The 12617-nt window shown below is 36.5% G+C and overlaps 1 protein-coding gene across 1 annotated transcript in view; it reads left to right on the plus strand.

Annotated features, from left to right (window-relative positions):
• The window catches only part of LOC143252453 (dual oxidase-like), an 84690-nt gene that overhangs the window by 29604 nt on the left and 42469 nt on the right, over positions 1 to 12617 (plus strand). Inside the window, exons 5-7 of the mRNA XM_076504581.1 lie at positions 575 to 779; positions 2257 to 2423; positions 10849 to 10909. Of these exons, the coding sequence (XP_076360696.1) occupies positions 575 to 779; positions 2257 to 2423; positions 10849 to 10909 (433 nt within the window). The remainder of the gene's footprint in view (positions 1 to 574; positions 780 to 2256; positions 2424 to 10848; positions 10910 to 12617) is intronic.

The following is a 12617-nucleotide window of genomic DNA, read 5'->3' on the forward strand; positions in this document are numbered from 1 at the left end:
GTCAGTGAGGTTTGGACGTATCTCCTGAACGAACAAGGCTCACGTAGTGGACTGTCGGTTATACAATAAGATGTACAATTTTGGGGTTTGTGTTGTTGATGTGATCAGTCAGATTTAAAATTTAAACTGTACCCGTGGTATCACACGTATTCTACATCTTATTCAAGTTTCACCAACATTTGATAAGTTTCATATGTTTACGTCCAGTTACTGCCACAAAAGGTACCTTTGGCCGAGGATGAGGTGTGTTGAAAGGTGGAACTAAATTCTGAGTTAGTGTGTTGGTGGAGAGAGTGTTTCTGGGACTTTTAATTTTATTCAGTGAGTGTGAATTTTTACCAAATGTTTTAGGTACATCTGAGAATTTTGACACAAGTGGCGTTCTCAGCGGATAAGAATTCTTAAAATAATTAGCTATCTATGTTCATAAAAATAGTTATTTTACAAAATACGTTAAAGAAGTTGGACATGCGCCCTGTTCCTGAAAGGTATAACTTTTTTTGTTGAGTTACTGTGAAGATAAATTTTATGAATTTGGGCACCTGAATGTTCACATAAGCGTATCCTCCTACAGGTGAATCTGGTGACTAGTTGGATTGACTGTAGTTTTGTGTACAGCACGAGCGAGGCGTGGGTTAACTCCATGAGGTCCTTCCAGAATGGGACTTTTCGGATGGACAGAAAAGCAAAGTTTCCTCCCAAGAACAAAGACAGGGTTCCTCTGATAAACTCTCCCCCAGCTCGATATTTGGGGATGTTAAACCCCGAAAGAATGTTCTGTAAGTTTTCATTTGTTATTGACGGATAAACGATTTTATTCCACAACGCTAATTATGGTGTGAGGGAACAAAATGTATGAGAACTTGTATAAAACTTTCAAAGGTTTTGTTTTTAAACATCTGCAAGGTTTTTAAATATTGTTTGAGTAAATTTATTGCAATTGTTATTGGGGAAAAAATTATTAGTGGTAGTGAGAAGATTATTCTATCAGTCTGTTGCATATAAAATATCTGATTTTTAAAGGAAAGTGTGAAAGAAGCATATATTTCTGTTTAATTTATTTAATAAAAATAAGTTCCTTGAACTCATTAAATTTCTGTCAACGAGTTGTAAGTTTATAAATGCCATCTTTAAAGAATTGGACGTCCTTTGATGTAATGAAGTTTTCGAAAGTACTTTAAATTAACCTTTGATTTGCAAATGTTTTTTCCCTTTAAAAATATTCAAATGTTTTTTTTTTTTTAAAACGTAATAATCCATAGGGTAAAGGTCTAGTTAATATGGTGGATAAGGTAAAGTTTCATACTGAAATTCATGTAGTTTTTAGACAGTAACAGATGAGACATGAGGTCGAGGATTATCATGAAGCAGTATTCGAGTTTCATATTAGTACATGAAATCTGACATCTATGCAACAACCTGATAATTTTGACTTTACAGTTACTCTATACCCAATACCGTCTCGTCCTTAAAGAAACTTAGGCAAAGACTACGAATACCAACGATGTAATAGCACGTATGGTGGTGATAAATGAGTTATTGGGGGATGGGGGGGCAGGGGAGGTACCTCCAACTTTAGCTTCCCCTGTATCTCCCGCTCCCAGCAAACAGTCTTTACTGTTACTTGGTTCACTTCTAAGTACTACAGCACGTGTGCCCACCTCCAATTTAATTCCTAGCCCACTTTATTCCCACTTCCCTCCAAAAGGGAAGAGGTTAGCGCCACCTCTGGGTAGTAAATAGGTGTTCCTCTTTTTACAATATATATAAAAAAATTAATATGGATTTATACTACGAACTCGATATTAAAATAGTGGATTTCTCTAATAGACTGTTTCTTTCATAAGAACAACCATTAGAACGTGTGTTTGTATAAATAACCGAGGGTGTGAATTGGCCCGCTTTTTCGTATCATCATCACCAGCTATAAAGAAGGGAACCGGTTATTTATCTTAATTATGTAAATTCTAAGTCTTATTTAAGAAGTACAGTAATCGTTATATTTGTAGTAGAAAAACATGTATGATAATAAATAGCGCCCTCTGGAGATTCACCTTTCCTTAATACAGTTTTTCCTTTCAGTATTGTTCTCCATCCTTCACTGTAGGACACCTTTGTAATAACAATACCTTTTCATATTTTAAGAGAACTTTTTAGAGGATTGAAGAAAGATATACAAAATTACTTTTAAAAATTGTACATTTTTGGTTGTCGCAAAGTTCTTATACCAAAATGTGTTTTTATCTCTGATTTTAGTACTAGGAGACCCACGAACTAATCAGAATCCAGCTCTCTTAGCCTTTGGAATCCTCTTCTTTCGTTACCATAACACTCTTGCTTTACAAATACAAAAAGAAAACCCTGATTGGTCTGATGAAGAGATCTTCCAAAGAGCACGAAGATGGGTCATAGCCAGCTTGCAGGTAATATTCTAGTCAATGTCGTTATTTAAATATTATTTCTTAAACACGTTGAAGTCACCATATGAAAGTTACATTTTATATAACATTGGTATCGCTGAAGTAGTTTAAGCCTTAGATTTCAAATTCAAGGTTTAGGTTTAAAGTCAGCTTGTAGGCCTTGAGAGTTGAGATTTACTCTTTATACATCGTTGGCATAGTTACGGTTAAAATTTTAATCGCTTACGTTCTATCTACTGAACCAAACTTATGATTTGTAATGCAAGTAAAAACTGACATAATGGAGTTGAAGTTTTTTAAAATCTTTTCAGAGATTAATATATCGGACACTTATAGAAATGCTTAAACTGGTTGAAAGAATACATTTTGTGACTAGATTTAGCTGGATAATGAGTCTGAGGGTCTATGGTTTGCGTCTTTTTGCTGTAAAATCGCACTTTAGGGCCGTGTTTTTGTTATATTAAAAAAGAAGTGAATAAAATAATAAAGGGGTGAAGTCCTACTTTTGATTTAGACTAACACGAGAGGTGGCGGTTCGAGAATATTCGACACAAAATAATTAGTACAAGCCTAATATTCCACCATTTATTGTCTCGGAAATTGTTTTGTTATTTTACCTTCAGAAATGTAATTATTTTTTGCTACACAAATAGTAAATAGGAACATTTAAGAATGTTGTGCAACAAAGACTAATCGCTGTTGATACCAGATATAATGACTAGCAATAACGTGATAGCCTCGTTCTAAACTTTTTTTTTTATACATTTCGATCTTAATTTAAACGATCCTTTACTATTTTTCGATAGCGATTAACATTTGTGTCTAGTGATTCATTCCTGAACTAGAGAGGAGATTGTTAATGACAGGAAATAATTTAGTTTTCGTTTTATATCAATTGGATAAAAACTGTCTACAACTCAAGTGACTCAAAATCGGAGAAAATTTTTTTCATTTAAGTTTTTTGTCCATTATTCACACAAGCGACTAGTTACAAATATGTGGAATGAACGCCTTTATAAACCTGATCATTTTTTCCACCAGCAAGAACTTCAAAATTTAGGCCATGTTCTAGATGTGCAATAGTTGTGATTCTTATAAATAATTGCACTTAATGTACGTAAAAGAACCATTTAAAGAAGGGTCCGGCAGGGCTAGATGGGTAAGGCACTCGACTCCTAATCTGAGAGGCGTGAGTTCGAATCCCTGTTACACCAAACATGCTCGCCCTATCAACCGTGTGAGTGTTATAATGTGTGGTCAATCCCATTATTCGTTAGTGAACGAGTAGCCCAAGAGTTAGCAGTGGGTGGTGATGACTAGCTACGTTTCCTCTAGTCTTACACTGCTAAACTATAGATGGCTAACGCAGAAAGAACAGTTTATTTTGTTCCTGAATTTAGGAACAAAACAAACTTATAAATAAAGGGTTAATCTATTGTATAAAACCTTTTATTTTGAACAACCGTTTTAACAATGATTTACAAGCAAGAGTCCAAGTTTTAACAGTCACTTAACGGTCACTTTCAAGGATATGTTTAATGGAACCAGCAGCAAGTGTTCTTTATATCACGGAACGCCACCTGTGTAATGTTTGTAAGTGCTTATGCTTATGAGAAGTCTTTCTATGAAAGTAACATTGCTCGTATGATGCTTCAAGGTGGTAAACGCTCCTAACAACAGGCCTAGTGAGGGAGAAAATCTCGGTCTAATGGAGAAAAAACCTTCTGATAAAACAGTCTTTGAAATCTAGTAATAAATAAGTTGAACTACAACCCAAATCGATTAACAGTTTGTCCATACATTAAAAAGAGGGATTAACCAACTTGGAGCAACACCCCCATTACCAAACAAACAAAAAAAAAACGTTTACCAGTTTCAGGTAGTAAAAATGTATTAAAGTATCCCAAAAATAGTGACAACTAGTTTTTCTAGCACAACTTATAATTGGTCACTTATTGACCAATACCTTGCTGCCATAATACGTTTCACCAGATCGTTTACTTGCCAGGTGGTTAGGCCGCTCGACTCGTAACCAGAAAGTCGCAGGTTCGAATTTACGTCGTACCAGAAATGCTCGCCTTTTCAGCCATGAAGACGTTATAATGTGACGGTCAATCCCACTATTCGTTGGTAAAGGAGTAGCCCAAGAGTTGGCGGTAGGTTGTGATGACTGGTTGTTTTCCCTTTAGTCTTGCACTACAAAATTAGAGACGGCTGGCGCAGATAGCCCTCGTGTAGCTTTGTGTGTAATTCAAACAAACCAACAATACTTCAGAGTTGTAAGCACGCTACCAATCGTTGTAGCGATACGAAAGCTGAATTGATTTGTAACCACATGTTAGGTGTAGTATATCAATTAACGGTGGTAGAAGAAAATAGGCCTCCACTTGCGGTTTAACAAACATTTTGTGTAATAACAAAAGTACAGTTATTGTTTAGTCCTTCTGTTTATTAAAATATCCCATTAACCACAACCCAAGTAAGGATTTGTTTTAATCTAGTCAGCTTATAGAAATTGCAAAAATGAATCTGGGAGTAACAGAAGTTTGGTCGAAAAAAGCAAATTAATCCAGGAACGTGGGAGAATATGATTTTGTTGTCGAGAATAGACCGAAAACAAACTAGTTGTAATGTTTACTAAAACTTTAGAACTGTGATAAATCTCGTTAGCCCTCGCTAAATAGTGAAATATGATTTCGAACTTGCAGATTAAGAACGATTTTGAAAACCTTGAGCTAATTTAACTGCTTTGGCTTTCCACTCGTTAGAAGAAAAAAATACAGCTATGTCAGTTTCACAAGGAAATTTGACAAATAAATATTTTAAATCCAGGTCGTAACTGGAACATTTAATTACTGTGCTAACCCTACATTAAAAAGTTGTTTTATTTGTGTGTATGAGTGTGTGCGCGCGCTAATACACGAATTGTTTTTAAGGCATTATATTAAAAAAAATAATTCATTCACGTTGGTAGGCTGCTGGTTTTGGTAAGCTTACGCACTTTAGTTTCTGTTGGATTTTTTTTTTTTTTAGAACTGTCCCTAGTACCTTTCTAATTACACTTAATAATAAAGGAAATGAATTAAAATTCGTTTTGATTAAGTTGGAGTGTGGCCTAACGAATTAATGATCTGACAGTCGCGAGTTTCAAACATGTCGCTTCAAATAGACGCTTCGCATTTCAAGTTGTTAGGTACGTTATTAGAATGACGGTCAGTTCTGCTTAACAACCAAACCAACCGAAATGATGATTGAAAAATATCCTAAGTAAGTCTTCGTAATAGTTCAAGATTCTATCTGGTAATTTCTGACCCATAAATTTCTGCATTATTACCTTTTATCTGTTTTATTACGAAATTAATTTATGCTAAAACGAACAATCGACCATAATAGAAAATCGTTCAACATTCTTGTAGTCCGTTAAATTATTTAGGACGTTACAAATTACGAGATTTCGTGTCGGAACAGAAAATGCAGTAAAATAATGGACCTTTTCTTTTTAGGAAACAAAAAACAAAAACTAAAGGATAAGATTTGTTTGTTTTTTTTAATTTCACGCAAAGCTACATGAGGGCTATCTGCACCAGCCGTCCCTAATTTAGCAGTGTAAGACCAGAGGGAAGGCAACTAGTCATCACCACCCACCGTCAATTTTTTTACCAACGAATAGTGGGATTGACCGTCACATTATAACGCCCTCACGGCTGAAAGGGCGAGTATGTTTGGTGTGACGGGGATTCGAACCCACGACCCTCAGATTACGAGTCGTGTGCCTTAACCACCTGGCTATACCGGGCCCAAAGGATAAGGTAAGCCCGGTATGGTTTACTTCCTGAACTTTACTGCATTTTACTTTATTTAACTTAAAAATACGATATTTAACAATTTCTGTAATCATTTTACCTTATTGTTTAATGAATAACAAAAAATATTTGTATTATTAGAACATTCACTTTTTAACATGTCTTTCTCAGATAACTTCTAAAGTCAGAGTTCATCCAGCTGTAAGTTTGACAACTTAAAAACTTTGATTTGGTATGAATCTGTATAGAACAATGATAACTTTTGACTGGTTAATTACCAAAACGAGACTAGCAGAGTTTATGGTTTTTCTAAGTTTATATATCTACTTTTGCGATATCTTAATTGCTGTATTTGTTTCCTGTCTTTTGAATATCGCATAAAACTACATGATGGCTATTTGCGCTAGCCATCTCTAACTTAGCAGTGAAAGGCTAGAGGGAAAGAAGCTACCCATTTTCACTCGCCGCCAACTCTTGAGGTACTATTCGACCAACATCACTTTAATACGCCCTGACGGCTGAAAGGGGCGAGTATGTTTGGTAGGTGCGGGGAATCGAACTCATGACCCTAATATTCGAGTTGAGTGCCCTCTAACCATATGACTATGCCAGGCCTAACTGCTCTCAAATATCAAATTTTGTTTGTTCAATAGGCCTAATGACGCTACGATAACATTGGATGTTTTCACGTGATATTCTTAACAACTTGGTAAAACTTCTAATTGGACAGTTATGAACCTTTTCTTTACTGTTGTCTCTGTATCTTTTAACATCGTTTCACGAAAACAAATACCTCGAACATCCAAATGTTTTTGTAAATCGTCCCTCTAAAAGAAACGTCTACATTCGGGAAGCGATAGTTTATTGTTTAGTAAATCGATTAGCGTTTTTGTTGTTTTTACACCTTTTCTTAGTGTTAACGAGAGAATGCCGTTGCCATGGGAGGCAGTAGTGTGATACCAGTAACTGTAAGCTTGAATGCATTTGATCCCGGCACTGTGCAGATAGCCAAACGTAAAGCTTTAAACACACAATGAAAGTGTCTAATGACCTTTGAAAGAAGGAGGTCTAACTGTTGGATCATGACCTAAATTTAATGGCGTTAGGCCCAGTTCTACTTATACATTCAGTTCCTTCATATATTGCTTATATAAAATAGTCTTCTTTCAGATGATAATAAGGAATATACTGTTACAATTTTCATTGATTGTGTAAAATAATTTATGTGACTTAAAAAAAAATGAGTAGCAAAGTTTCAATAATCGTTTATGTCATTGCTCTGAAGAGGGAGCTGTTTCTAAAGAGCATGAAACGTGACGTGTATCATTGTGAGCGTGAAACGTGACGTGTATCATTGTTTGGTTAGCGGACGTTCCTTCTGGCTTGAAAGATAGATAACCAACCACAGTCACGTACTTGATTCCTTCTATAATATAGTTAAAAGAGATGTGTATCTGTTACAATAATTTTATTTTATTGTACAACAAAAAGAATGCCTATTAACAGATTAACTAAAATTGATTTTTAATGTAATAAAGTCAAACCAGTACGAGTAAATTCACATCATATTTTGTTTCGCAGAAGTTTATTCAAGATCCCAGAAGAACCTTCCCATATTATAGAGAATAAAATGAGGCTGATTCGAAAGTAAACATATGGGGGTGGGGATAAAACATCTTTATACCCCCAGCAGACATGAGTGGCAGATCAATAATTGGCAGCGTTCAGTAGTTAAACGTTGTACACCACGTCGTCGTCTCGATAATTTTGAAGGTTCTGCCTCTTGTATCTACTGGAAATGTAAGGTTACAGTCGACAGAGACTACATCTAGGCCAAGTGGTTAGTTTGTTGGAATGCAAAATGGAAGGCCTGCTGGTCCAGTCTGCTCTACACGAACTACACTTTTTTAAGTGGCGGACGCGTCATAAAAGTTGTACTCAATCCATTACTCGTGTTTGATTGACGGCGGGTGCTGCTGATTGTTTTCCTTCTGGTCTGTCGCTCAACATTAGAATGATTCTACAGTATTCTAACGTGGCTGTTTTCATTAGTGTGGGTCAAGTTAACTCCAATGTTATCTATTACTATCTGTGATATCATTTATTGTTGGTTTTAACATATAAATCTTCTTCGTGCTTCGCCCGACATGCTCAGATAGTTAAGGCGCTAGATTCGCAATCTGAGGGTCTCAGGTTCGAATCCCCCACCTGACCTTTTAGTCATGGGGTTGTTATAGTGTGATGGTCAACCCCACTATCAGTTGGTAGAGAGTAGCCAAATAGTTAGTGATGGGTGGTGATAAATAGCTATCTTCCCTCTAGTCTTACACTGCTAAATTAGAGACGGCTAGCGCAGACATCACTCGTGTAGCTTTGCGCGAAACTCAAGTTTGTTTGGGCTACTCTTTTACGAATGAATAGTGGGATTGACCCTCACATTATAACGATCCCACGGCTGAAAAGGCGAGCATTTCTGGTGTGACGTAGATTTAAACCTGCGACTCTGGTTACGAGTCGAGCACCCTAACCATCTAGCAAGTATATATATATATATATATATATATATATATATATATACATATATTATGGTGGCAATGCTTTATAGTTTTTATTCAGCGGTGTTATTCCTAGCCATTATACATTCACCAGTGTTGTGTATAATCGTTATATATCGAGTTAATCCTCCTCACCTGAATTTACTGTCATACGTCATGCACTCCATGTTCAATTCCTACATGTACGTAAAGTCGCGACCAAATGCTTAACTATCTTACACAAGTGAGTACTGCTAGTTAAATCCGTGAGGCCTTCGCGGTCAGATTGCATACCTTTACAGTTGCCATACGTCGCTTGTATACAATAAACTTGTAACCCTGATGTGGAAGATAGATATAGAGGGTTTGTATTAATAACTGTGATAACGATTTCTTTTTAACCTGTTCTAAATCGTCAGCTCTATAGGGTTTCATTTGTTAAGCATTGTTTACCATCCAGTAGGCCACCTTAATCCACGTAAGACGTGATTTTAACTTGGTAAATAACCTAATCCAAGTCCGCCTTAAAACGCGACAATATAATGTTTAAAACACAAGCAGAAATGATAAATAAAACTGAAAACACTTTGTATAGTTTATTAGTTGATATGTTTCTCTTCTATACAACACATGCACAACGTAGATGTAGATCGCATTATAGAAAAAATTGGGCACAAAATACAATGTAATTAGATCCCTGATTCATTAACAATGTTTCCACTTTAATATAACGTTGCTCCAATACCAACCTGACTTACTATGTAACTTTTAAACTTGTCATATAAATATACAACATGGAGTATTTATTTTAAAAAAATTCTGCCATAGGAACAAATGAAGGTAATTTAATAAATGTAATTATAGAGATTGGATACCTACGCTGCCCGTACGGTGTACACAAAATGTCTCAAATTCTGAAAAAATCTAAAGAAAATGAGGAAATGTCCATTTTTCATAGAAGACTTTCTTCAAGTTTATATGGCCAAAACAGTGTTCAATCATTTTAACCTTCGTGAATTCCCAGACACAAATTTTCCATCGGGTCCGGCATGACCAGGTGGTTAAGACACTCGATTCGAATGTAATACGAGGGTCGCGGGTTCGAATCCCTGTCACACCAAACATTTTGGCCGTGGGGGCGTTTTAATGTGACAGTCAATCCAACTATTCGTTGGTAAAAGAGTAGCCCAAGAGCAGCGGCGTAGATTTTTTACACCCGATGGGGTGGATGATTTTTGCAACCACTTATGTAATATCTGATTACGTGAACCTGAAAGCTGTAAACATGCAGTAACAGAAATGTCTTGTTGTCACGATACTTGCATGTATACTTAGGCCTACTGACTGATACTTACGAACTATCGTTCAGATCGAAAAGCTTAGAAGCACGCCTATATTAAAGATGTACATTTCGGCTACTGAAAAGGCCTACATCTAGGTCTAATTATGTAATTCTATTGGTAAGAACACGAGAATCACAAGAACAAACACACAATTTGTAGGGCTGTGATGCAATAAAACAATTCAACAGACCAAACTGTAGGGGGGGATGATTGTATGCACCATACCCCCCACCTAAAATGAAGGGGGGATGTATACCCCCATCCTCCCAGGATCTACGCTCCTGCCCAAGAGTCAGTGGTGGGTGGTGATGACTAGTTGCTTTTTCTCTAGTTTTACACTGCAAAATTGGGGACGGCTAGAGCAGATAGCCCTTGTGTAGCTTGCGCGAAACTCGCAACAAACCAAACTTTCCATCGTTGGCTATTCTAGTTATTAACCTTTATTAAAATAATAAATAAATAGAAGGATATTGTTTTCTGGAAGTGTTTGCTTAGCTACTTTAGCTTTGATCATTGATCGCTTTTACCAACCGAATTCAGCCTGTTATCCCGGATTCTAAATGAATGTCGAAACACAACATAGTGCAGCCTCATGATACACACAAGTATTACAATATAGGCTTAACAACATTATAATGCATGTGGTAAGTATGACTATAGGCTTAACTCACTGAGTTATTTAATAATTACAGTGTTTGTTGTGAATATCACCAAGTGTCTCAATATATTGTTCTTCTGTTGTTTCCAGAACATAATTATGTACGAATTTTTACCTAGTTTGCTGGGAGAAGATGTATCGCAATATTCTGGTAAGAGGCTATGAATTGGTTTGTAAGAAACTCTCATTTAATCAAGCTAGTTTATTATGTTAATGATTTAAGTCCATGGTGGGTGGTCGTAAGGTCGTTATAAAATTGTATAACATATTGGGTTGTTAACCTTACCCATCCTGACGTTCTGAAGTGTCGAATTATTGTCATAGCAACCTTACCTGAAATAAAGGACTGTGAGAAAAGATGCCAAGTACAATATTTCTGTTGTGTAATTGAGTGATAATGTTGTCAACAGTCATTTTTAATTACTGAGTCCACCCGAAGTAGATGCTGTAGTGGCGTCCCCTAGTGTCATTTGTAGAAAACGTTGGAATGCCGCCCGATGCACAAAATAAAACTCAGAACTTTCTATTGGGTTTATAACGACAATATATTATACATTATTTCTGTACATGAATTAGTACGTTTCACTGAGTGTATTGTTTTCAAGTTGTATTGTGTTCAATATTTGTTAATGTATTGTGTATCAGATTATGCAGGTTGATTACTTAAGAAAATATTCGTGTAAGAATTAGTCATCTAGTAAAGACATTTAAGTGTAAATATAAGTTTGTGTGTATCTGATATTACATGTTGCTGTATACAAAGAATATCCTTATGTTGATTTTTCTCTACAGGTTTATTGCCTGTTTCTCTTTAAAGTATATAAATATATTTTAGTGAAAAGAAATCTATTTTAATGAGGTTAAATGAGCAAATTCTCAAGGAAGGACTGCGTTAAAAACAGAAAATCCAAATCTCTAACTAATTATTTGTTTATAACTTAAAAAACTACGCTGAAGATACATCGTCTGTCAGTCGTAACTGCCATTCGCCAATCTCACATAAGAAATAAGAATAGCAATAGATATAGAAATTAGGAGAGCGAGGTGTGGGTGTTCAAGCCCACAATGTCCCACATCCGTATCACTCTTTACCATATTGGGGGCTGGAATGTTAACTTAAAGAGGCAAGTTTTCAACTTACTTACCCCCAAATGGTAGTACCTTATTTTCTTATTTTATTTTCTTATTTTTATTTCAATTCCTCTCGGTGTGGATTCCTGTACGTGGTGAGAGGACCTCCCAGCGAATGTTCTGTTCTTTCAGGTTACCTCCTCTGGGATCTAAACATCCATCCACGTGTTTGCCGTGCGTGGCGACCCGTGAAGGGGAGGAGAGGATCTTGGTGGTTGAGGGGTCCAACCCTAACACACCACTTTGGCCTTCAATTCCTGTAGACGGGCGGCCTATGGGTGGCCCCCCCTGGGTTAATCGACTGGTCCACTTGAGCTAGAGTCAACCAAGTACCAGTGATGGAAGTTCTTAACGGGTGTTTTGGACATTGTAGCTGATGCTGGTGTTTGTGTATAGTGCTCACGAAACCCTGGCGTTGCTGCAGTGTCCTTGCTTGACATTGTAATACGTCCCGTCTTAGGGCTCCATGGTGGATGGGGTCAGTGGGTACCGAAATTTTCTTTTTTCCTATGGACTCTTCTAATAAAAATTTAAATACAATAGTGAAAAAGCAGTCAACAGGTAAACGTTCACGTCTTGAAGACTCTGATCAGCAATCTTCAACGTCTGTACCACCAGTTGTACCTCATTTTCTCATCCTACATTCTCTTTCAGAAAAACCTTTAGAGCAAATGCCCCCCTTTTTATTCAGAACGGACTGGAGGGACTTACTGGCTCTCCAAAGTCAG

Source organism: Tachypleus tridentatus, chromosome 6 (assembly GCF_004210375.1).
Source record: "Tachypleus tridentatus isolate NWPU-2018 chromosome 6, ASM421037v1, whole genome shotgun sequence".
In the NCBI taxonomy this organism is placed as follows: domain Eukaryota; kingdom Metazoa; phylum Arthropoda; class Merostomata; order Xiphosura; family Limulidae; genus Tachypleus; species Tachypleus tridentatus.